Genomic DNA, 27263 nt, shown 5'->3' with positions numbered 1-27263 from the left:
GTTAGGGTTTGGTTTAGGGTTAGTTACCTGTATTTATGCATAATTCACTGTTATTCCTAGTAAGTACATGTAGTAACGTGTAACTATGTCACCTTAAAATAAAGTGTTACCACTTTTTTTGACCTATTTAAGTAGAACTTAAGTGCAAATGTATATGCGATTTCATACTGTCATTTCTAGTGAAACTTGTATGTCATGTATATGAAATATATTTGTTAAACATTTGTAATGAAGTTGCAATTTAGTACATTTAAATAACTTTAAATGTAATATTGAATAACACTACAGTTAAATTTATAATCAATCACTTTAGTTTGCTAGTTAAAACATAATGATTTAAAATATACTTAACTTTAAAGTATCGCTTTTAATTTGACATTATTACAAAGTGCACTTTTAAAAAGTGTACTTAAGTGAGTGTTAAGAAACAATCATGAAAGTGCACTATCTTTAAGTACACTCAAGTGGTCTTTAATTTTTAAGTAGTTTTTTGAAAATATACTTTTAAAACTTGAAGTACACTACAAGTGCACATTCAATACAACTAAGTGCACTTCTTTTTCACAAGAGATTGCATGTGATATTGTGAATTTGAACTAATAGTACATGTTTAAATGAATATATGAGACTTTATTTTATTTGTGTGTTTGCTAGATGCTGATGGTGAGGTTGCTGGTGCTCCTGGTGCTCCTTTAGATGTATATTGTCAGGATGCCAATAAGGATTATGTCATCGTTACCTGGAAACAGCCTGCTGTGGACGGCGGAAGCACCATTTTGGGCTACTTTGTTGATAGGTCACTGCATCTGTATACAAATATCACACAAAATCATATAAAAACCTATAAAGTAGACATAATGAAGATATTAGCCATACAAATTATGTATAATGTAAATCAGGGGTTCTCAACTCTGGGAATGAAGCTCAAAATTCCTGCAGAGTTTAGTTTCAATCCTAATCAAAATCACCTGAAGGGGTGTGCGATATATATCGTCTGCGATAATATTGTAATTGTTGTTTTAACGATATGTGATTTGACATTGTTGAGTATAGCCTATCCCTCACACACACACAGAGAGTGGTGTAGTCTTGTAGATTAGACTAGTGCGGGTGAGTGCACGCTTTCACTGCGTGATTTAGTCTTTATTTATATCATTTAGTAATAAATATCACAAGAGTGCAGTTTTTCTCCAAATATCAGCATGATAACAAATGTGATATTGATTTTATACGAGTTTAATAAACAAGAAGTTAATATTAAGTGACTTACATTTTAGACACCATATTGCCTGTTTTTGCTCTATTTCGCCAATAAAAATAGTTCAAAACAGCCACAAACGGCAATGCTTCCTTACTGAGTGAATCAGCTTTTTGAAGAGTCAGTTGACTAGGATAGATTAAGATAGTCAAATGCTTCTTTCATTGAATGAATCGGTTGAATCTCAATGATTCGCTCATTAACAGTGACTTGTTGCCTTTTCAAAGTATCTTTTCTTGTTTCAATATTGCAAAGATGAGATTTTGTTGATACTGATTTCATTTGATTGGTAACAGCCCTATTGTGTCTTATTTTTATAATTTAATTTGATCAAATGTATGAAATTGACACAAAAGTTGATGCATGCATATAATTAGGTTTAAAAAATGGCTTTATAAAGGTAAAAATGCCCATATTAGGTAAAAAATCAATTGAAACATATTGGAAAAAATCATTTCTGTCACTGCTGTGAACTGACCACCACACAGAGTATGAAGAATATCAAAAACTTTAGGAGTCGGCTGTCCACGACAGTCCTAAACCTGTCAAAGTACCAACACAATAAACACACTCAGAAAAATAGCGTCTAATAATCGTTACAGAAAATATCGAGATATCATTTTTGGTCAATATCGCACACCCCTATAACCTAATTAAGGACTTCAGCATTACTAGAAAGTTACAGGCAGTTAACAGAGTTTTACAGAAAGTTAACACAGTTTTTTACATGCTTTGATCAAGGTTGGAGCTAAACTCTGCAGGACAGTGGATATCGAGGGTCAAAGTTGAGAACCCCTGGTGTAAATAAACATCATATACGCCAGAACCAAACACTGAGGGGCCGTTTACACGACACGTTTTCAACTAAATGACAGAAAACTGTTTTTGCATCTTAGCCTTTCATTTAAACGACAACAGAGTTTTGGGGGACTGAAAATGCTAACTTTTGAAAAGGGGTTTGAAAGTGTTGAAAATGTTTTTGAAAACGATACCATTATTGTCTCGATGTAAACTACAAAAAACGTGAATTTGTGAAAAGGTGACGTCATGCGCATGCATATTACGTGTTCAGTCCATAGGTGCTTTTGACAAAGTTGTCATCTGTAAGCGAAAAACATCTTTTTTTTTCTTCCATTTTAGTACATCGTTGTCGTGTAGAGAAGTTAGAGACTCTCTGTACGCTGTATACAGTGTCCTCACAACTATAGCTTTATAATCTTCGATAAAATTACAAGTAGTTTGTTCTGGTTCTTATAAAAAAAATGTGACTAATCTTACAATTCTGACATTTTTCTTGCAATTTCTCGCAATTTCTCACAATTCTCAACAAAAAAAAAGTCACAATTGCTTTTTTAATTGTGAATTTATATTTCACAACTCTGAGAAAAAAGTCAGAACTGGATATTATAAACTGCAATTGCAAGAAAAAGGTCAGATTTGTGAGATAAAACTTAATTTTTTATTCAGTGGTGGAAACAAGCTTCCATAGGATCTAGACCATTTCTTGACTGTTTTGTTATTGCTTGTTAACAAACATCCCTGCTCTCTGATTTCTTTTGTAACATCAGATTGTATTTCTTCATGCATTCAATTTGATTTCCCTTTATGACTTTTCTCCTGTGTAGATGTGAAGTTGGCACTACACACTGGGCACAATGTAACGACACTCCTGTTAAGTTTGCACGTTTCCCTGTGACTGGTCTTGTGGAAGGACGAAGCTATGTGTTCCGTGTGCGTGCTGTGAATAAGGCTGGTATGAGCCATCCATCCCGTGTCTCTGAACCAGTAGCCGCTATGGATCCTGCAGACCGCACAAGAAAAGGTAACCAGACTGGCACGGCAAATACACAAAAACAAAATGAAAACAAAAAAGCAGTACAATATACTTTATTTCTCTAGGTGCCTCTGCTCCTTGGACTGGACAAATAATTGTAACTGAAGAGGAACCTGTGGGTGAGGAGCTTCAAATTAAAATTATCTTATTTTTTAGGGCTCTCACTATCATTAAAACCTTTAAATTGTAGGTAAACTTAAGTTGGTTTCCACCACAGTTGAGCTATTATGACTTAGTATATCAAATTTCAAGAAAAATTCTCGTAACGGCTCCCTATATCATTATAATGAAAACCTTTCCTATGATTATGGCTTGTATTAACTCATAATGATGCAAAGGTTTTTCATTATTATGACAAACTGTTATAATGTTTAGAAAACAGATATCAGATCAATCAGCTCTGACATGGGCACCAGGAACCATGATATTGTGGCAGAAATAGCTGCATTATTTATAAGCTTCGTACAGCCTTTTAGGAGTGAAATTGAAGCACTTTTCAAGGACTTTCAAGTGCTTCACACAACTTTTTTATCCAATTCAAATGTTATTTTTAATGTTGATGACCAAAAACATTATTTGTTCATCCTCTAAAGACAGTCTCCATTTGTAAAACTAAAAGTTTCAAGATGTAGGAAAACTAACACTTGGTGGCGGTGGTGGTGGCGCAATGGATAAGACACATGCCTTTGGTGTGAGAGACCCGGGTTCGAATCCACTGTGAGACACCAATGTGTCCCTGAGCAAGACACTTAACCCCTAGTTGCTCCAGAGGCGTGCGACCTCTGACATATATAGCAATTGTAAGTCGCTTCGGATATAAGCGTCAGCTAAATGAATAAATGTAAAATGTAAAATGTGGCAAACAAACACTTTTATTTAAATATAAAAAAGACGTGAAATGATCACTATAACCAGTAGATGGCGGCAGAGGAGCACTTATTGACATTAGCTATTTCCACTCCCCATAGTCTGGAGCCCAATTATTAATACTTAATATCTCTGAATTAAGAACCGTTATAAATCACGACTTAAAATCTCATAATAATAAGAAACGTTCTCATAAGTATCTCGTAATAATGAGAAAGTCATTATTATGTTTGTTATTATTTCGATGTTAAGTCTTTATAAAAAATTCGCATGTTTAGTCATTATCTCATATAGGTTTTGTTAGTATTATGTCTTAAAGAGTCATATGTTTACTCCATTGTGGTGGAAAATGGCTTCCATTTGGAATCTCTATGAAATTATTTAAAATCCTTATACAGCGATCACAAACAACTGGAAATGTGTGTTGGTCAAATACTCTACCTGTGTTTTTGACATGTCCTTGACATTCCCTTTGACCATACTGCAGTTTATTACCTAAAACTGATCAATTACACTACAGAACCAATATAAGATTATATTTTATCATTAATTCATTTAGAGGGAGTGGTTCCTAGCAGACCATGTGAACTCACTGTCATTGAAGCCACTAAAAACTATGTGGTGTTGAGCTGGAAGCCCCCAGGCGATAAAGGCCATGAAGGGGTTATGTATTACGTGGAGAAGGTCAGTGTACAACACTCACTCTAACTGCATAACCACTGCCAGTGGCAATTGATAAAGCTTTAGTGATTTTTAAGGGAATAGGCCTTGAGTGAATCCAGTATGTTGTATTTTTTGTTTGGTTTAGCAATAAAATCTGTGTGTGTGTGTGTGTGTGTGTGTGTAGTGTGTGTCTGGCACAGACAGCTGGCAACGAGTGAACACTGAAATCCCTGTGAAATCTCCACGGTTTGCTCTTTTTGATCTGGCTGAGGGCAAGTCTTACCGTTTCCGCGTTCGTTGCTGCAACTCAGCTGGTGTCGGAGAACCATCAGATCCGACAGAAGCCACCACGGTCGGGGACAAGCTGGGTATGATAAATACAACAACAGCCTCTTTGCAAAGCAAAGGATCAAGGAAAATGTGATGGTTTTTATGAGTACACTCTTAAAAATAAAGGTTCTGTATTGGCATCTATGGTTCCATGAAAAACCTTTAACATTCATAGAACTTTTCCATTGCAAAAAAGGTCATTTAGAGTGGAAAAAGTTTCTTTAGATTATTAAAAATGTCTTCACACTAAGAAAAAAAAACTAAAGAATTTTTTTTTATAAAATGGCCCTTCTATGGCATTACTACAAAAACCCACTTTTGGAACCTTTATTTTTTATTTAGTATATTGTCTTTAAAATATTAAAATGTTATGTTCATATTTTATTATGCAGTTCTCTGGAATACTTGATTCTAGTTGGTGTATCGTTCAGCATTCAGCGCTCTGATATTTCCTTTTTCGCTCATCTGGATAACTGAAACCAGCACAACATTTATGTCCTTTGTATCTTGTTTCATACTAATGCAACTAGTGCCATCTTGCGTTTTAATTACTGATGATTATGAAAAATCGCAAATTGGAGGACAATTTAATGGATTATTTTTTCTTAGTAGAATAATTTTTTTAGGATATTACATGTATGATTTTAAAACAATTTCAACTCAAATCAACATTTCATGTCCAAATAATTATTTATTTGGTGAGTAGTCATGTAAAACTGGATTAATGTATATTATCCCTATAACTCAACTCAGTATTTTGTATCCATTTATTTATGTTAGCTTTTACTTTACCAAGTAGCCTTTACTTTATATCTGGATATTCCATTCACTCATTATTTACCATATATTTATTATATTATATTATATTATATTATATTATATTATATTATATTATATTATATTATATTATATTATAATATATTATATTATATTATATTATATTATGTTATATTATATTATATTATATTATATTATATTATACACTCCAAATAAGGTCTTATTTGTTAGTTAAAACATTAACTAATATGAACTAACAATGAGAAAAATATCTTTACAGCATTTAATAACATTTGTTAATGTTAGTTAATAAATAAGTTAACTAACATGAAGAATTCATGTTCATTTTCAAAGTGCATTAACTAAAGTTAACTGATATAACTTTGAATCTCAAAAAAGTAGTAGTAAATTATGAGATTAACATGCACTAAGATTCAAAAAATGCTGTAGAAGTATTGTTTGTTGTTAGTTCATATTAACTAATGTTGTTACAGTAATGTTAACAAATTAAACCTTATTGTAAAGTGTTATTATATTACAGTATTATATTATATTATATTATATTATAATTACAGCATGCAGATAAATGTTGGCTGAACTTGAATATAACATGAATTCTATTATAGCGTAAATAATGTGTAACGGTGTAATCAACTTTTTTGTCACCTGCCACCAGATATCCCATCAGCCCCTGGCCGTGTGGTGCCTACCCGCAATACGGACACATCCGTGGTGGTTTCATGGGAAGGGTCACGTGAAGCCAAAGAGCTGGTGGGCTACTACATTGAGAACAGCATTGTGGGGAGCAATACTTGGGAGCCATGCAACAACAAACCAGTTAAAGGCACAAGGTATAACAACACATACAGTATATAATTAATAATTCAAGTCTTGTTGTAAAATGACTGTCAACTAGCACGTGCGTTCTGCGCCTGCGTGAATGTATACATATGTCTATAGCAGGTATCAATTGTCTATTTTCATCATTCAAAAAAGGGAAACCGAAACTAGCACTGCAGATATACAAACCGTAAACAAAGTAGCCATAACATTGCGTACCATTTTGAACATCAATCATGCTGATCACTTTCTTCATTCCAGTCGGCTCGTGTTATTATGAAAATATTAATGCATTCGAATGTTTAGATAAGATGACGTAAAATTATAACAGACTTCTTTCTGTACTGTCTTGACTCCTTTGCTCGCTTTCATCACTTTCGCATTTATTCTCGTGCACTGACCATAGACGGCACTGACTCGTTTGTTTGGCTGATCAGCCAATCAGAGTTCTCTCTCTCACCGACGACCCGACGGCGATTCAACATGCTAAATCAGCCCAAAAAACCCAGACGGTGTCTGACTAGAGCCAACGGTGCGGAACACACCAAAAAACGAAGCCGATCGATGAACAAAAACGAACCGACATTGCCAGACAGCGGACTGTTGGCTTGGTGTGTCCCAGTGTTGTGCCGAATTTCGACTCCCTGCCAAATTATTACCCCCCTCGTTGAAGTCAGTACCTGATTGCCTAATCCTAACCCCACCCCTAATCCTAACAGCTCCCCCACAACTAATTCTAAACCTACCAATACTAGGGGGGTAATAATTTGGCGGGGGTCGAAATTCGGCACAACACCGGCCTTTACATTTCAGACACAAATTGCTCAGTTTCTAGTTTTTTTGTCCTCCAACGAAAATATTTCCAAAAGAAGACAAAAAAAATAACTATAACAATATCGTAAATGTAAAAGAAAAGCGTCCACACCACAATGATAACGATAATTATTATTATTATACTGACGAACAGGCTATTTTGCTAAGCAGGCAGTGATAAGCAGAGAACAGGTTCACTATCTTAGTATGTTCTCTTGTATTTGGGTTTGTTTGATAAATATAGTTAATCCAAAAATCTGATCAGCTGTTTGAAAACATGGAAATACTGCTTGACTTCCTTTCTTTTTGTGATAAGAGGTAAGTTGCGCAGTGCTTTGTGTACTCCATAGACAGTATATAAACGGTGTACTCAAGTAACTGAGATATTTCTGCTTTTTTATAAACGCCACCTACTGTCCCAGAGCGAAATTGTAGTATTTCAGGTGTTTTTTACACATTGGTCTGACTCTGAACCATAGACTGTAAAAAAAAAAGGACAGCCGAGTCTGCGCAGTAGTGGTCCTGAGGTTGAGCTGCGGTATCAAGGTCCCGCCCAGGACCGGCGCCGGACTATCCTGCCCCCTCAGTCAAGAAGATGCTTATGAAAATGGATTTTAATGATGAAACAGAATATAAAAAAATATATATAAAAAAAAAAACCGAAATTGTGTATCTAAGACGTATTTATATCTGGTGGTATAAAACGTGTTTATTTCATGGATATCAATGAGCTGAATTTTGAATTTGTTGACCTAGGAAATTTTTCATTTTGTTTTATGTAGTAATATTCAAAGCTCTGCCATCTGTATATGCTCAGTAGCTTTTACTTCAATAGTTGTAGTAGCGACAGTTTTGTTTATAGTTGTTTATAAAGCTGACATTATGGGGAAACAGCTTTCTCTTAGAAATACTGAAGCCTCATTGGAATAACGCCGTTGTTCTATGACAGCCAATGGTGTTCGAGCACGCACATTTTCATAGGCATAGTTTCTAGGAATGCTCCAGTTGATAATTATAGTACTTCCTTTGATTTTGTACATGGTCTCTCAGCTTGCCGATCACATTTTTACGACACAAAAGACGCAAGCTTGCACACTGAAATAGCCTTTCATCTCAGATGTTTTCTGACATTGCTTATGTTAGTTGCATTTACTAACTGGTGTAGAACACGGGACTACAGCACTGGTGAATTGCCCCATGTTTTTTGCAATCATTTTGTCCATACGGCCACAGTATGCCCTCCATGCTCAAGTATACAGACGCTACAACAGCTTGTCACTGTCATATTTATATCCCTTGGTCCATTCCGATGAGGAAAGACCTATCTCAGGTGAGGTGCTCAGTCTAGAATCCCAATCCAGAATTATGGAATCTGCATGTCTGGCGCTGGCATCAGCTTGCGGGCATAAGTTACACTGCCACAGCACATGTTAAAGATGAGTATGAAGCAAGAGCCCCTTCTACCAGGTGCCTCTATGCTCATAAATTGAAAGTCTTTGAGAGCTTGTGCAGCTCCAGGAATGAGGAACCTTTAAAATTCCAGATTTATGATATACGTTGCCGCTCTGTCAGCTTTTCATAGAGGAATTGATGGTCGGCCAGTTGGCAGGAACAACCTGGTGGTCAATTCTTTACACAAGACCGATAAACCCTCCTCACCCGCCTACAATCCCCACTTTGAATTTGGCTTTAGTTTTGAAAGCCCTGACGTGTTCATGAATTCGAGCCGCTCCAGTTGGCTTCACTAAAGGTGCTCTCTTTCAAGACTACGCTTTTCTTTGCACTCGTATCAGTTAAACGAGTGGACGACATACAAACTCCGTTCAAACTCTGTTCAGAGCCCAGGTTATAACCCTTTCAGCCTTTGCTCTGAGTGAACCAACTACAGGGAACACTACCCTTTCACAGTTGCTTTGCCCCATACACGCTCCGTGACAGCTTCTGCTGCAATACGTTATGGTTTCCTCATAAGCGGTGGGATTTGCTGCTTATTTCTAAAGCTATTTACAGCAGCTGTTGAGCCCCTGAATGAGCATTATTTACAACTTATATTGTGTTAGTGAACCAGTTTTCACCGTTTCCTTTCGCTGTAGCGACTGGAGACACCGCTTGAACAGTGCTATTCTACTTCAGTTGTGTTATACTAACTGAGTCAAGCATTGTTACCTGCGATGTATATTGTGTTAGGGAACCGGGTTTCACTGCTTTTCTTTCACTGTTACTAGCGACTGAATGCAAGATTCACCGCCTCTATCTCTTGTATGGCTTGCATTCTTACAGCAGCTGGGTAAGCAACGCTCCCTCCTCTCGGGGGCCTCTCCAGTTTCATTACAATTGAGGCCCTGCTACAGCGGTGTTCAATAGACATCACTGTTAGACATCACTGCTTATTGGAAAAGCATCAGTGTGATGAGAACTACCTACAATTACAGAAACCATCTTTGGATAAAAATTATTTGTAATTAGATTTTTTAGTTTGGCTCGCATCCCATTCGATTACATGAAGAGGGCAGGGTTTATGACCTATACTGCAGCCAGCCACCAGGGGGCCTTTGAAGTATTTTCGTGACAAACGTTCATATTGGAGTGAACATGCAATTAGGGTTAAGGGTCTGTTAAATCAACTAAAGTATGAACAACAGTACTATTTATGTTTGTCTTACTGAGCCCCACTAATAAATGCCATAATTGTTTGTGTGAGATTTTAATTGTTGTAACATATTAATATCTGTCCACATGTGTTTATGCAGGTTTGTCTGTCATGGCTTGACCACAGGCGAGAGTTACGTTTTCCGAGTGAGAGCAGTCAATGCTGCTGGAATCAGTGAATTCTCACAAGAATCAGAAGCCATTGAAGTTAAAGCTGCTATTGGTGAGTCATCTGTGAACTCCTATGATTTGGATATTACTCAGATCTATGAAATATGATTTCACTTTAAATTCCAACTTTCACTTTAAATTCTGCCCACTGTTCTTGACTTACGCATTTCACACGTCCTAAATGGCACATCAGTGTCAGGGCCACAACCACCAAACTCCAGCTCCGTTCCCTGCATTTCTCCCAGTAGACGGGGTCAGGACTTGTAGACCTCCTCTAGTTTGGGTCACAACTGATCCAACGTAGTGGTGACTACAAACCAGCTCACCCTCGTACACCCTTGCCCACTCCCTCAGTCTTTTCACACCTGTCCCTTCTGCATGCCTTTCACATTTTCTAAGTTCATGCACCTTAACAACCATAAGACTTTGTGTTAAGTCATGTTCACTTATCCTTTATGAAACGCACATTTATTATGCACACTTTTTTTCTAATCAAAACAGTATTTTATGGCAAAAAAACTCAATTACAGATAAATGTACAGTAAATACAACAATAAAACACAATTTAACATAAAACAGCATAAACTAAAACCTCATAACGCTACTTTTTCATAGTGTTTTTGTCTGTGCTTGTCTGTGCTTGATTGATTGGCTGCAATGCAATATCTTTAGATATTTTTGGTTGGCAAAAGTGTGTGTGTGTGTGTGTGTGTGGGGGGGGGGGGGGGTGCTGCATTTTCAAATACATTAATAATAATAATTATTATATATATTATATATATATATATATATATATATATAATATATTATAACCTAATATATAAATATAAGTATTGTAATTTTATTATTATTTTAATATAAGAAAAAATAACAAAATAATATTAAAAAAATACAATATAAATAAGAACAATAAAAATCTATAATGCTATTTTTTTATTTTACACTACAACGGTGTTGTTGCAATTGTAATATTTATTTTATTTTGTTTAGGTTTTTTTATTTAAATAGTAATAAAATATAAATATTTTGAATAATATAAATAATAATAATAATAATAATTAATAATATTATTAGCAGCAGTAGTAGTAGTGTATGGTCATATTGACATATTACATGCATATTATATATTCTTTATTTTTGTCCTAGGCTGATCACATGCCTATGCTGCCGCTTTAGTTTCTTTTTAATCAGTAAAAATTGTCATTATTTTATATGACAATAAATAAATCGTTTTTTTTACACAATACTTTAGTGTGTCTTGCATGTTTTTTTAATTAGATCAAATAAAATAAGTTAGAGAACCAAGTGGATGTAAACAAACAGAAAGTGTTAGATTGTTTCCTGCTCTTTCCTACTTTTAGTTAATTACTGTAATTATAATTAATTATTAAAGGTATAGCGGAGGATCTTTCCAAATTTTAGATAAGACCCGCCCTCTCCACTTTTTGAAAAGTTTGATTGATTCACCAGAATGATTGACAATTAGGAGGACCAATAGTTTAGACTACCCACCAGGAAGTAAAACATCCTCCGCTATACCTTTAATGTTAAATATTAATGCTAAAAATAAAAGTATAAAAATATAGATACTCACTAGCCTAATATACTTTTGGTTGCTGGTCAACTAGTCAGCATGCAAACATGTGGTAGTGTGTAGCATCTTGTGTCTTTCGGTGAATTTCATGTGCCTTGATGTAACACTCGTGTGACCTTTTCATAAAGGTTCAGCACAAAGTCAGCACAAATCCCCTCTGTGACATTCACATGCATAAACTACACTAAATAACTGCATCCTCTCTCCCAAATTACTTTCTAAGCTTTCTTTTCATCTCTCCTTGCTCATGTATTCTAAATAAAACTTTCTTTTCATCGCCTCTTTATAATAAAAAAGCAAAGTTGATTATCTCTTGCATGCAGACAGATTTTTGCTTAAGTTTTCCACTGAACTTGATTAGTTAGATAAAAGTAAATAAATGTGAAGCATTTTGAATGTGATAGTGTTTGAATTTGATTTATGCTTTCTCTTGCTGTTTTCTCTGCTAACTCCTTTAGGGGGCGGTATTCTTCATGGTGTGTGTCTGGAGTCGGGGGGTAATGGGGTCGGACTAACCCAGCACAGCACTAGTGGAGTGGGCAGGCATGTGGCGCCTCACTCTCCTGCTGACACGCCTCTAACACGCATAGCTAATGTTAATGCAAGGGTTGAGGGAGGGGGTCACAACACTGGCCACACAGGGCATCCAGTTGCGTTAAATGAAGGAAAACAGGGCAAGAGGGCCAGTCAGGGGGCACCAGAACCTGCTTGTGGGCAGGATACCGAAACTTCTAAAAAGGTTGAAAACTGTAGCAATGAATTGTTAAAGCCCAACCTCATCCAAAAGGAGTCAGCAACAGAATTGCCGGAAAATCGTAAGTCGTCGGTAAACTCTCCTCCGGAACAAGAGAAAGCAGGAGAGCGAGGGAGAGGACGAAGAGGCTCAGGTGAGGAGAGAGAGAAAGCCGACTCTCTGGAACGTCGTCCATCGGCATCCCTCATCACTGTTGGCCTGTCTCCATTTTCACCTTTCTTGTTGTTGTTGTTTTTCCCCCCATTCATTTTTAAATCTTTTCTTTGCAATTTCCAACTTGAATTTTTGCATCTTGAATTTTTCACTCTATATTTTTTTTTAACACTTTATTATAATCTATAAAGTGCACTCATTAATCATTCATGTGCTTATTATTTTGAATTTGTCTTATTGTCCCTTGTGAAAGAAGTAGTACACTTTAGCATACTTTTATTTTAATGAGCACTTATTTTGAAAATAATAAACTTTAATACATACTTAAGTGTGAACTGAATGTAATGTTTCCGGACACTTAACTGCTAGTTAACTGCAGTTAAATGAAAATGCATTATAGTTTAAATCTATATTAAATGCATTTAGCTAAACTTTAGAATGTTTTTTTTTTCTGTAATACAAATATGGTTAAAGTGAACTGCTGAATGCACTGTCAAGCTTTTATGGTAAACTAAATTATACTTTGTCATTTCTATTGAAATTTGTATTAAAATACATTTGTAATCACACAAGTGTAATGATGGAGTTACAATTTAGCATATTTGAAATATATTAACTTTAAGTGCAATGTTGAATAACACACTGCAATTAAATAATCAATTACTTTAGTTTATTACTTAAATATAATAATTTAAAATGTACTTTAAAGTAAACCTTTTCACATTATGAAAAAAAAAGCACCTATTAAAAGTCTACTTAAGTGACTTAAGAAAGAGTCATAAAAGTGTGTACACTCTTTAAGTTCACTTAAGTGGCCTTTTTATTTCATTAATATTATATTATCTGCAAGTACAATTTTTTACTACAAGTGCACATTCAATACAATTAAGCGCACTTCTATTTCACAAGGGACAAAAGACCTCTCATAAAATTAGCATATTGCAGTTGTTTTAACAGCCTTGTAGTCATGCTGTGGTTATACAGAATATAACATGCTGGATAGACTGCAGCAATTGACTGGTCAGTCAAATCCCATTGGAAAATCCAGCTAAAACCAGTTTCTTATAGTTTCATGCTGGAACAATCTTTTCTTTTTTTTTTTTTTTTAAATGGGGTATCTTCTTAGAGAACTTTTATATATGGTAAGTCTTCTCAGCTACAGCCTTTTTAAGCCCTTAAATAACATCACTATCCTCACAAATGCATCCAGGGATCTTCTTTGGCTTGTTTTATGCCACCAGCAACAACTGACAATATGCTGGACACCCTCCCTACTACACGATACACTCCTTTGGCTCACCAACTTGCAATGTCATAAAGTGCCAGTCAGTATTTTTACAATTCTGTGCCTGGTTTGGATATTTTGCTCCACATACGCTGGTACACGCTCATATCATTAGTTTCCTTTACGCTGTAAAAGTGCTTCACTGCTAACTGTAGCGTTCTGTTATGCCAGCTTCACCCGCTCCACCCTATGGCATCAATGTGTTGGAATGTGTGCGGGACTCGATGGTACTAGCCTGGAAACAACCCACTTTCATCGGTGGTGCTGACATCACTGGTTACTTTGTTGATTACCGTGAGGTCATCGATGGAGTCCCGGGAAAATGGCATGAGGCAAACATTAAGTCTGTCAGTGAGAGAGCCTATAGAGTAAGTAGCACATTTATGTAATAACAGGCAAAATAATAGCCTATAAGATGTGCAATTTTTGATCTCCAACCTTTTCTTTCTGTCTAGGTTTCAGAGCTGAAGGAAAACATGCTGTACCAATTCCAGGTGCGTGCTGCCAACATGGCTGGTGTGGGCATCCCGTCTCTTGCCAGCGAGGTATTCAAGTGTGAGGAGTGGACTATTGCTGTACCGGGTAGGCACAAACTAATTTGAATTTTTATTTATTTATTATTATTATTATCAGAGCTGTAATGCTTACCCACAATAAAGGTGACCCTTGTGAAAAAGTAGTGCTTTTTGGACCCGCTTAAGTGGGATATATTTTTACATGTAATTTCATAATAATCTTTTGAAATATGGTTTAAGGGCCCTATTTTAATGATTTAAGCGCGTGGTCTAAAACGCACGGCGCAAGTGCACGTAGGGCGTGTCCGAATCCACTTTTGCTAGTTTAACGACGGGAAAATTGGTCGGCATGGTCTAAAAGTGTTGTCCCTATTCTCTTAATGAGTAATGGGTGTGTTATGGGCGTAACGTGCAATAAACCAATCAGAGTCTCAATTCCTATTCCCTTTAAAAGCCAGTTGTGCTCACGGCCATGGCGGGATTCGCTATTTACATGACGGAATTTGATAGTGGAAAGACCGAATGCGTCTCCAGAGGACAAAAGGGTCTGCTCGTGCACGAGGTTAAAGCGCGCAAGCAGACCATCTACGGGACAAGCCGGATTCCACCATATCTTTATTTACACAATATTAATCTTTTACATTGTAATCCTTTTATTTTTAATATTTGGCTAGTTTGTGTGCTGCTGCAGTTCCCTGTGTGTGTAATAAGCACTGCATTGCGCCGGGTGTATGAAGAAAGAAGCACCCTTCTTTTTCACAAGGGGGTAGTAAACACTGATAATCTGCAATCCTCAGTCAAAAATCGAAATTAAAACGATAATTTGGAACTATTACTTAAAGATACCGATTCCAAAAAATAAACAAAACAAAAACTAGATCTTTTAGAACCCATAGTTACCAATAGGATTATTATCATTCCAATAGAATAAAATACACATGTAGATCTAAAGTACATCCTTCAGAATTCTGCAGACTCTACAGCATGTTTTTGATGAAAAAGTCCAGAACATTTTCTTGTTCATCTCATCAGCTCTGACTGATATGCTTTTAAACTACGCTAAACAAATTTTTTCAGGACCACCCCATGACCTCCAAGTACAGGAGGTGCGTAAAGACTCTTTGGTCTTGCTCTGGAAACCACCTGTCTACCAGGGTCGAGATGGTGTCAATGGATACTACATCGACATCAAGGAGGCTGAAGCAGACTTTGAAATGTGGAGAGGGGTCAATGAGAAAGCTAATGACAAGATATTCATGAAGGTTTGTATGTATGTGGAAGCCGTGGGGCAGTGGAGTTGGCTTGTTAAGGTTGTGAGATTCGCATACTCTTGTGAAAAAGAAGTCTACTTTATCATACTTTTAAAAAGAACACCTATTACAGAAATAATATACTTGAAAAGAACTTGTGTGAACTGAATGTAATGTTTTTGGACACTAAATGAGAATGTATTATAGTTTAAATTTATATTAAATGCAATTAGCTGAACTTTAGAGTGCTTTTTTGACCAAATTAAGTAGGACTTAATCTTTGTGTGTTAATTAAAAAAGATATACAGTATATTACAGACAATAAGCAGACTAGTACTAGTTTTATAAGCAGACCGGGATGATAACCTGTCCCTGATCAGTTTTGAAAGATTCACTTTAAATGTAATCTTAAATAGCGCACTACAGATAAAATTATAATAAAGTAACTTTAAATGTGCTTTAGTATGTTCAATACATCAAAATAAGTGTACTTCTTTAAAGCACAACAAAAGATTATTCAAACAAAATGTTGTACTTTAAAGTAAAACTTAATTTGGCATTATTACAAACTGTATTTTTTGAAAGTGTACTTAAGTGTGTTAAGAAAAATAGTAATGAAAGCGTACTGTTAGGAGGGTAACAGCTGTAAGACCCAGGACCCGATATGTTGAAAGAAGAACAGGAGTCGTGAAGTTATTTCAAAAAGAGAAACATTTTACTGAAGAATAATTTGCAGTTTCATCTGTAGAGCCAGCGTCAAAGTCTTACTTGGAAGTTGGACCTTACACAAAATCTCACACCAATTATACCTTTCCCAAGGACATACATTACATCATTGCTACTTCTGATTGGCTAAGAGAACATAAAGTCTAAACAATTCTACACTTATGGATAGATAGTAGGGTACGTCGACATTAATCAAGAGAATTGTCATCCGAGTCCATGATTTGGTCCGGTGATGACCTCGGAGGTCGTTGAAAGGCGTCTTGAGGTCTGCTGCTACATATCACCAGACCTGTACTGAACATTCTGCGCATACACAAAAGCACAAGAGAATAATAATAATAATAATAATTTGTTACATTTATATAGCGCTTTTTCTGAGACCTCAAAGCGCTTTACATAGAAGGGGGGAATCTCCTCAACCACCACCAATGTGCAGCATCCACCTGGATGATGCGACGGCAGCCATATTGCGCCAGAACGCTCACCACACACCAGCTTACTGGTGGAGAGGAGACAGAGCAATGAAGCCAATCAGTATATGAAAATGATTAGGAGGCCATGGTAGACAGAGGCCACGGGGCAAATTTGGCCAGGATGCCGGGGTTACACCCCTACTCTTTTTCGAAGGACATCCTGGGATTTTTGATGACCACAGAGAGTCAGGACCTCGGTTTAATGTCTCATCCGAAGGACGGTAGCAGTTCTTCCAAGGTTGTTGAGGGCCTGAGCTCATTATTATCAGGACAGACTACCCAAAACATACTGATAAAACCTTCCCTCCTCAGAAAGAAGTACAGATAATGTTCACTTTATTCTCTAGAGAAATACACATAAAAGAAGTACAATTCTGTAAACCAGATCACGTGAGTCACGTGGAGGTTGACCCCTGTAACGGTTGTTAGCTGTTTTCCCAATACAAAGAGCCTGTTCTCAAGGTCCTCGTTCAGGGCACTAAAGATTAGTCACAGACACCATAATGCACTTAGAAAGAACTGGTAGAAATGCTGACAACAAAATATGATTAAAACTATATGTAGGAGCCATTTATATATTCACCTTCTCTGGATAGGTTAATATTGCTATTATTATTCTAGCCACTGGGTGGGAGTGTTGCACTATGTGTGACACGTCACTGGGAGGTAGATATATTTACAGGTGTTGCAATCAGTTAGGAAAGGGTGTGGATGGCGAGGAACACACGGTTCTTACCGTAGCCGTGAGCACTCAGGTTACCAACAGCACGACAGCACTTTAATATTCACCACTGGGTGAAGTCTCATTTTATGTAAATTATCCCTTTTTTACCTTCATAATAAACGGGAACACCACCCAAAGAGAGTTAATGTTTGGACTCAGAATTTCTGCTACGCGTTGAGAACACCATGCCATCTATGCCGAGGCTTATAGGATAGCCTCAACACAGTAAGAACCTATTCCTTTTCGTTGGGAGATGCTTCTGAACTGGACAGGAGTGGCCTGATCGCTTGGATATTGAAAGGATTGTCCATCTCATTGGATTGCTTACCTGTCACGGAGCCTGGAAGTTATAATTGAAACATCTGTAAGTCCTCACACAGACCGCAATCACGGAAAGCTGGTGGGTACACTTTGATATATTTCTGCTGATGTATGGAATTGGAAAAAGGTGGACTCTCGAAGTTGAAATGAAAGACTGTTTCAGTGTTGTTGCTTCGTAAACTTGAAAGTGCTATGTTGTGTGTGCTGTTGGTTGCCTCTGCATGAGCAAGATTAATTGTGCTGTTATCATTGAGTGCTTTGAACTGGATGCGCTTAATGTATAAAGATGATTGCAGAGGAAGAAACTGAGCTCGATAGAGCCAAAATTGCTTCTGTGGCTACAGATGAAAATTATATTTCTGATAAGTCTAGTGTTGCTGTTGATGACTCGGGGAAACGCATAAGAAAATTAACAGCTAAGGGATTTACAATGTTGTTCGAAAATCTGCAAAAAAATCGGAAATCCCAACTTATGCAAGCTAATAAAATTAAGCAGAGGATTAATGAGGTTCTTTCTGGAAAAAGAACATCTCAAACTGCGTTTGATGTGAAGAAATGTCTAAACAAATATACCACGTTGTGCAATGAGGCTTTAGAAACCCAAACTACGTTGCTGGAAATGCCTATGCCAGATTCTGAATACGACAAACAACAACATTGGCTTGCACATAAAACAGTGGAATTTAATACATTTGAGGATGACGTGAAGAAGTGGTTGGCCGATGCTGCTGCAAAAAATTATGACGAGAATCTTGATGTGCTGTCTATAACAAATGTTGATATAAGGCCTGAAGATAGTATTTCCAATGTTTCAAGTAAAGGGTCAAAACATAAAGATCACTCTTCTGTCCATTCAAAGGCTTCCAGTATTAGTTCTGTGCGTTTAAAGGCAAAGGCTGAAAGGGCTGCACTTTTACAGTCTGCAGCTGCTTTGAGAAAAAAGCATGACATTGACGCTGAAGAAGCAGCCCTTCAAATGGAAAAGGCAAAGCTGAAAAGGAAAAAGGAACAGCTAGAGGTTGAGGCCAAATTGGCTGTTGCTACGGCTAGATTGTCTGTGTTTGAAAATGTGCGTGGTGGTGAAGATGTGGATGAGTATGAAGAGGATAATGGAGAGGATGCCATGAATGCCTATCTTCATGCTCATTTGAAATCACAAACATCAAGTTATGCGAACACAGTTCCTGTCTTGCAACTTCCTAAATCTGTCTCTTTCCAACGGGACCATTCTCGGCCATTGGCTGTACGGCCTAAGGAAAGGCTGCATATTCCACAAGCCCAGTCTTCTGACAGATCCAGACTCACCAACGCTTCAACAGCAGGATTTCAACCACTGACCTCACAAGGGAGTACACGTATGCAATCACAGTCGCACCATCATTCATCTGTTGACAATGTTCAACACCCTACTTTGTATGACCTTATGCAACAGCAAACTAACATAATCGGTCAGCTGGTACAGAACCAAGCCTTAGCCTCTCTTCCGCCACGAGCTATCCCAGAGTTTGATGGTGATCCACTTAAGTATGCTGCCTTCATTAGAGCTTTCGAGCAAGCAATTGAAAGGAAAACTACAGATAAACAAGAATGTCTTTATTATCTTGAACAACATACCAGAGGGCAGCCCAGAGAACTGGTTCGGAGTTGCTATAACATGGCTCCTGGGCATGGCTATGAGAGAGCAAAGAATCTATTGAAAGAATTCTTCGGAAATGAAATAAAAATTGCTGTAGCTTATATGGAGAAGGCTATGACGTGGCCTACGATGAGGGTTGATGACATTAATGCTCTGCAGTCCTTTTCAATCTTTTTAAGGGACTGTTGTAATGTTATGGAAGATTTACAGCATATGGAGGAGTTGAACGTGCCATCCAATCTTCGCCTGATAATGATGAAGTTGCCATATAAACTGAGGGAAAAATGGAGGTCTGTCGCTTGGGAGCTACAGGAGCGCCGTGGCTACAGAGCTATGTTCCCAGACTTTGTGGCCTTCATTGAGCGTCAGGTAAAGATTCTGTCTGATCCTCTCTTCGGTGACCTACAGGGTACGCCATCAGACTCTTCTTCTAAACAAAAGAGTAGACATACCGGAAGAGGTCAAGCTACTGTTGCTGCCATCAATACTGCCTTAGGATCAACCACATCAGCAGCTTGGTACCAACAGCACAGAGGGCCAGCTTCACAAAGGAATGACGAAGAGTTATGCTGTGTTTGTAAGAGTCTGCATCCAGTGGAGAAGTGTTCACAGCTTGATGAGATGTCACACAGGGAGAAATTGGAGGTTTTGAAGGTGGGCAGAGTGTGTTTCAGCTGTCTGAGGAGAGGTCATATGAGCAGGGACTGTGATAAGCCTTTGACTTGTGATATATGTAAACACAAACATCCAACTGTCCTACACATTAAACTTAAAACACATGAAGTGTCAGTCAATAATGCATCTGTGTCATTGGAGACATGTGGCCATACTGGGGCCGGAAGTGATGAATGTGTTCTCTCCATTGTGCCTGTACAGGTGAAGGCCAAGTCCGGGAGCACGATTATGAACACCTATGCCTTTCTAGACCCTGGGAGTTCAGCTTCTTTCTGTACTCAACATCTCATGAGAAAACTGAATCTTTCAGGAGTCAAGACTAGCATTCTTCTTCGTACTCTTGGCCAAGAGAGGTCTGTAGACACATTCTTGCTTAGTGGTCTTGAGGTGTCTGGCTTAAATGAAGAAAACTTCCTTGACTTACCTGAAGTTTATACCCAGAAGACCATGCCTGTGAGCAGAAATAACATTCTCACTCAACAGGATCTAGAGGGATGGAAATACCTCAAAGGCATTACAGTTCCCAGTCTTGAGGCAGAGGTGGAATTGCTGATTGGCACCAATGCACCGAAGCTCATGGAACCATGGGAAATAATAAATAGCCAAGGCAAAGGACCTTATGCTGTCAGGACTCTACTGGGGTGGGTCGTGAATGGCCCGCTGAGAGGTGGTGAGCCGCGTAAAGGCAAGATAGGCCTTCCTGAAGTCACTGTCAATAGGATCTCAGTCGCCAAGCTACAAGACTTATTGGTTTCCCAATACAATCAGGATTTCAATGAAAAATCAGACGATGTTTGCCTTTCTAGAGAGGATCAAAGATTTATGCAAATAATGGAGTCTTCAATTCAGCTTGACGAAGGACACTATTGCTTTGACTTGCCATTTAAGGTTAAAGATGTCATCTTGCCAAATAATTATAGCATCGCAAAGCAGCGTCTCTTAAGTCTTGGCAGGAAGTTCAAGAGGAACAAAGATTATCATCAAGAGTACACAGCTTTCCTTTCTGAAGTCATTGAAAAGGGGTATGCTGAGCTTGTACCACATCAGCAGTTGAAGCGAGATGACGGCAAGGTGTGGTATATTCCCCATCATGGGGTATACCATCCAAAAAAGAAAACCCTTCGAGTTGTCTTTGACTGTGCTGCTGTTTTTAAAGGAATTTCATTGAATTCTCAGCTGTTGCAGGGGCCTCACCTCACAAGCACCTTACTTGGCGTACTTACTAGGTTTAGACAAGAACGAGTAGCGCTGATGGCAGACATCCAAGCCATGTTCCATCAGGTGAGGGTGACTCCGGAGCACACAGACTTTTTACGCTTCTTGTGGTATCCTGATGGCGATACAAGACAAGCTTCCATGCAATACAGGATGAGAGTTCATCTCTTTGGGGCCGTGTCTTCGCCCAGTTGTGCGAATTATGCACTGCGGAGAATTGTGCAAGACCACAAAGAAAACTTTGAACCTAGTGTTCTGAACACAATACTCCAAAATTTCTACATGGATGATTGTTTAAAATCTGTGTCATCAGAGGCTAAAGCCATAAAAATGGCGCATGAATTGACTGAAGCCTGTGCGAAGAGAGGATTCCTCCTGTTGAAGTGGACAAGCAACAGCAGTGAGGTCTTGGCTAGTATTCCTCAGCCACAGCGCTCCAAGACCACCAGGGGGCTTAACCTGGATCAAAAGGCAAGTCCTGTCGAAACAGCTCTTGGTCTTCATTGGTGCATAGATACAGACATGCTGACCTTTAGGATAGCCATCGAAGAGCGCCCACATACAAGACGTGGCATATTGTCTGTGGTGTCGTCTATCTATGACCCTTTGGGTTTTCTTGCACCATTTACTTTACCTGTTAAAAGGATGCTGCAGGAGATGTGTAGGCTGAACATCGGCTGGGATGCCAACATACCTCATGTCTTCTCCGAGCAGTGGTCTAAATGGCTGGCTGATCTCCATTACATCACTGATCTCACTGTGGACCGGTGTATCAAGCCGAAGGATTTTGGAACACCTACTCACCTGCAGTTGCATCACTTCTCCGATGCCAGTGAGTATGGCTACGGAACTGCGTCATATCTCAGGATGGAGAATGAGAGAAATCATGTCAGTATTGCTTTTATCTTGGGCAAGGCCAGGGTTGCTCCTTTAAAGCAAATAACAATTCCTCGCCTTGAGCTGACTGCTGCTGTCCTGGCTGTCCGGGTGGACAACATGCTGAAGAGGGAGTTGCAGCTGGATTTATATCCATCAGTATTCTGGACAGACAGTACAACTGTTTTAAAGTATATTGGAAACGAGATCAGGAGGTTTCATACATTTGTGGCTAATAGGGTGGCTGTGATTAGAAATGAAACGGATGTTGCACAGTGGAGACACATTGGCACAAAACTTAATCCAGCAGATGAGGCCTCCAGGGGTCTAAGTGCTGAAGAATTTCTTGCATGTGGGCGGTGGCTGAAGGGACCAGACTTTCTCTTGAGGGGGGAGGTGGAATGGCCTAAGACCATCATGGAACAACCTCTAATCCCTTTGGGTGACCCGGAGGTGAAGAAAGATCTACTGGTGAATGCCTTTGTATCCCATCGTCCACTGAATGCAACAAAGGTGTTTTTAAGCTACTTCTCAGATTTTAAGAAGCTGAGAATGTCTGTGGCATGGATGTGCAGATTCAGAGATGTGCTTCTAACCCTGTCCAAAAAGAGAAAGGTTCTTGAAGCCTCCAAAGGCATTGGCCACGATAATGGAGGCCGAAGAAGCGACTACCTTTATGCCGAAATGCAAAGGGAAAAATTGGCACTTCGTGGACAGCCACTGACTACAGGTGACCTTGAGAGGGCAGAAAGTGCCATCATCTATTTTTCCCAGCAAGAAAGGTATTCCGATGAGATTGCAGTTTTGAAAAACGGAGGATCTGTCAAAAGAAACAGTGACCTCTACAAATTGGACCCAGTGTTGGAGGATGGATTGCTGCGTGTGGGAGGAAGGCTTAGTAGGGCTTCCATGCCAGAAATTGAAAAACATCCTGTCATTCTTTCTAAAGAGCAGCATGTGTCCAAACTCATCTTAAAGTATATCCATCAAAGGCTGGGTCACGCAGGTAGAAATCACATGCTCTCTTCTCTCAGGAAGCAATACTGGATTACTCATGCCAATTCTGCTTGCAGGAAGGTCATCTCTGAGTGTGTAGTTTGTCGCCGCCTCCAAGGAAAGACGGGGGAACAAAAAATGGCTGACCTACCAGTAGAGAGGATTGTGCCAGACTTACCTGCTTTCACAAATGTGGGAGTCGACTACTTTGGGCCAATTGAGGTGAAGAAGGGCCGGGGCAGAGCAAAGCGCTACGGCGTTCTCTTTACCTGCATGGCGAGCAGGGCAGTTCATCTCGAAGTTGCTTATGCTTTAGACACTGACTCATGCATAAATGCCATTCGCCGTTTCATGTGTCGCAGAGGTCAGGTGACACACCTGACATCAGACAATGGCACCAACTTCATAGGAGCTGAGCGGGAGTTAAGGGAAGCCATTGCTGAGTTAGACCAACAGAAGATTCAGCATGTCTTACTGCAGAATGGTCTGACATGGTCCTTTAACCCTCCAGCTGGGTCTCACCATGGAGGGGTTTGGGAGCGTCTTATTCGTCTTGTGAAAAAGGTCCTTTCTTCCACGCTCAGACTCCAAACACTGGATGATGAAGGGTTTCATACCATTCTTTGTGAAGTCGAAGCCATTCTCAATAGTCGTCCCATTACAAAGGCTTCTGATGATGCGAATGACCTCGAAGCACTTACACCCAACCACATCCTGCTCTTAAAGTCAAAGCCGCACCTCCCTCTTGGGCTCTTTTGTAAGGATGACCTGTATCTGAAGAGAAGATGGAGGCAGGTGCAGTTCCTATCTGATCTATTTTGGAAACGCTGGGTGAGGGAATACTTACCACTACTCCAGGAGAGACAGAAGTGGATGAGACCAAAAAGAAGCTTTTCTGTTGGAGACATTGTGGTCATAATGGATCCTGTCGCTCCACGAGGGTCCTGGCTGATGGGAAAAATTACGCAGACATACCCTGACAAGAAAGGTTTCGTTCGCTCAGTGCTGCTGAAAACAAAAACGGGTCAGCTGGAACGGCCAGTAACAAAGATCTGCCTATTGATGGAAGTCGAAGTGTCACAGATGAGGTCCTGACTAGAGGATCTGACTACAGATGTCCTAAGCTCAAGAGAAGAAGATTATACTTAAGATTAGCATTGCACAAATGGCTCCTTTAGTTAAAATTGGTAATTTGGGTAATTGTGGTTAAAGTAAACATTCACAATTATGGGGCCGGGGTGTAGGAGCCATTTATATATTCACCTTCTCTGGATAGGTTAATATTGCTATTATTATTCTAGCCACTGGGTGGGAGTGTTGCACTATGTGTGACACGTCACTGGGAGGTAGATATATTTACAGGTGTTGCAATCAGTTAGGAAAGGGTGTGGATGGCGAGGAACACACGGTTCTTACCGTAGCCGTGAGCACTCAGGTTACCAACAGCACGACAGCACTTTAATATTCACCACTGGGTGAAGTCTCATTTTATGTAAATTATCCCTTTTTTACCTTCATAATAAACGGGAACACCACCCAAAGAGAGTTAATGTTTGGACTCAGAATTTCTGCTACGCGTTGAGAACACCATGCCATCTATGCCGAGGCTTATAGGATAGCCTCAACACTATATATGAATCACTTGTTGAATACAGTATAACTTGATTAGTACGTGTTATAGGAATAATGTAAAGACTCAAAAGGATATATAGATATATTGAAGAGACAAGGGATTCTGACCCCAACCCTTCAGTACTCTCTTGAAGGACACTTATAAGTGGTCTTTTATTTGATTAATATTATATTATCAGCAAGTACAGTTTTTTAATAAATAAACTTTTAAGATTTAAAGTACACTACAAGTGCATATTTAATACAATTAAGCACACTTCTTTTTTTTTTCACAAGGGTAGGTTTATGTTAGTAAATGTTGTTCCTCTTCATTGTTCTAGATCAAGGATCTAAAGGAGGGGGAGTCGTACGTTTTCCGTGTACGCGCTCAGAACAAGGCTGGTGTAGGAAAAGCATCAGAGCCTACAGAACCGGTGGAGGCAGTGACTAAACCAGGTACTAAACTAGACTAAATGAAATCAAACAAGAATTTTGCGAGTAACATTTTATTGTACTGCAAAATAGCTTCCGAAGATAAAGTTGAAATCAGTGTGAAATAAAAATGTACTTTCTTAATGCGTGTTCCTGGTCCTGTTGTGTAAGATTCATACTTTTCTCTTCATGATCTTTCTTCAAAATGTAATAACTTGATCTGCTTCTGAAATGATTTCCTTTTTGGATGACACCACCATTCCTTCTTATTTTTCCGACCACAGCCTCCAAACATTTTGTATGACCCAATCAATTCCTAATGGATACAATTATTCCTGCCATTTTGTCTGTTCCTAAATCCTATTTAACTCTGAGAAATTGGTTATTACAGTAGTGAAATGGATTGTAAATAATGTTGGCGTTAAGATGGAGCAGTTCGATCATGCTGAACTTGATTCAGATTAGGTGTTGAACAAAACCATATATGGGTATATCAGAGCGAACAACAGGAATGGAACAAACACAAACGCGTAATAATCTGTACATAATAAACATTGTGCTACCTAGTAATCTGTTTGCTAAAGTGATTTTTAAATCCAGGCTAAGCTTGAAGCAAACCAAAATAAACTAAACTTAACTAGCCTCAACAAAAGCCAACAAACTATTTCTTTCTCTCAGGTACCTCCGAGATAGTTGTGAATGTTGACGATGATGGCGTCGTTTCACTAAATTTTGAGTGCTCTAACCTCAATGCTGACTCCAAATTTGTCTGGTCCAAGAACTACGTGGAAATGACAGAGCCTGAACGCATGACCATGGAGACCAAGGGTAACAAGTAAGTATTTACGTGCTAATGAGTTAAATAACGAATTATTGAATTTAAAGTCTTCCTGCAGTCAATAATTGTATCCCTTAAAACTCTATGATAATCACAATGGCATATTTAAAAAAAAAAAAAAACTGTGAAAATCATTTCTTCATGCCTTAAAATAGCTTGAATGTAACCATGCTTCATTTAGGCAGATCTATGCATATTGGGGGTGTAAGAAAATATTCATTCACGGGAATATCGTGATATTATGTTTGGTTCTCTGTATCGGTTCTCAAAGACACTATTGATATTTATTTGTTTGATTCTAAAAATCAGCATCCCTAAAAATAATGATAGGAAAAGCCCCGTCCCGCACTTTATTGGATTGGTTACATGTTTGTGACGGTTGGAATTAGGGGCGGTTTGAAACCGTGTTTTCGAGACTGTCTTTGGGACACTGCAGTTGGGGATAAAATACTCAGCAGTAAAGCATATTAAGAACACCACATGGACATATAAGCAACATTAAAAACTTGATTTTCACCACAGGGTAGGGGTCTTTAAAATAATGTCTTAAAGGTGCAGTAAGCGATTTCTGAGAATCATTGTTGAACACTGTTGATATTTGAAATCAAGCCAAACAGACACACCCCTCCCTTCATTGCTTCGCATCCAAAATGCACAAACACGCAATGCAAGGATGTTTCTTTATCATAGCTGAATCGAAGCTAAATAAAGCGAAGAGAACGAATGACAAAGAAGAACAAAAAATGAACATACAGTACACAAGAATATATACAAGCAAAAGTGTGTTGTTAGTCGCCAGCAGCACACACTCAAAACTAATGTTACTCACGTATGGAGCAGAAACAACGCAACCTCAGCGTCAGTTTTCAGGCCTTCCCTCTTTTGTCTCACCAGCGCTGGAAAGCATCTTTAATATTAACGCTGATCTTAAAGCTCTTGCCTGATCATAACCCTTCTTTTTCCTGTGATATTCCTCTGACCTTTTCT

General features: G+C 38.6%; 1 protein-coding gene across 10 annotated transcripts in view; it reads left to right on the top strand.

Annotated features, from left to right (window-relative positions):
* The window catches only part of myom1b (myomesin 1b), a 61004-nt gene that overhangs the window by 20136 nt on the left and 13605 nt on the right, over window positions 1–27263 (top strand). For 6 of the 10 annotated variants that reach the window (XM_082151313.1, XM_082151321.1, XM_082151318.1 and 3 more), the window contains 13 exons: window positions 655–796; window positions 2884–3080; window positions 3158–3211; window positions 4519–4643; window positions 4807–4990; window positions 6406–6580; window positions 10133–10254; window positions 12255–12272; window positions 14160–14356; window positions 14444–14570; window positions 15581–15765; window positions 25348–25462; window positions 26117–26273. In XM_082151313.1, the coding sequence (XP_082007439.1) occupies window positions 655–796; window positions 2884–3080; window positions 3158–3211; window positions 4519–4643; window positions 4807–4990; window positions 6406–6580; window positions 10133–10254; window positions 12255–12272; window positions 14160–14356; window positions 14444–14570; window positions 15581–15765; window positions 25348–25462; window positions 26117–26273 (1798 nt within the window). The remainder of the gene's footprint in view (window positions 1–654; window positions 797–2883; window positions 3081–3157; window positions 3212–4518; window positions 4644–4806; window positions 4991–6405; window positions 6581–10132; window positions 10255–12254; window positions 12273–14159; window positions 14357–14443; window positions 14571–15580; window positions 15766–25347; window positions 25463–26116; window positions 26274–27263) is intronic. The other 4 variants (XM_082151317.1, XM_082151320.1, XM_082151314.1 and 1 more) reach the window with 1 other exon arrangement.

This window comes from Leuciscus leuciscus (genome assembly GCF_965113295.1).
Source record: "Leuciscus leuciscus genome assembly, chromosome: 2".
NCBI classification, from domain to species: Eukaryota; Metazoa; Chordata; class Actinopteri; order Cypriniformes; family Leuciscidae; genus Leuciscus; species Leuciscus leuciscus.
Note: the sequence above shows the minus strand (reverse complement) of the source record. Positions and strands in the feature narration are given on the sequence as shown.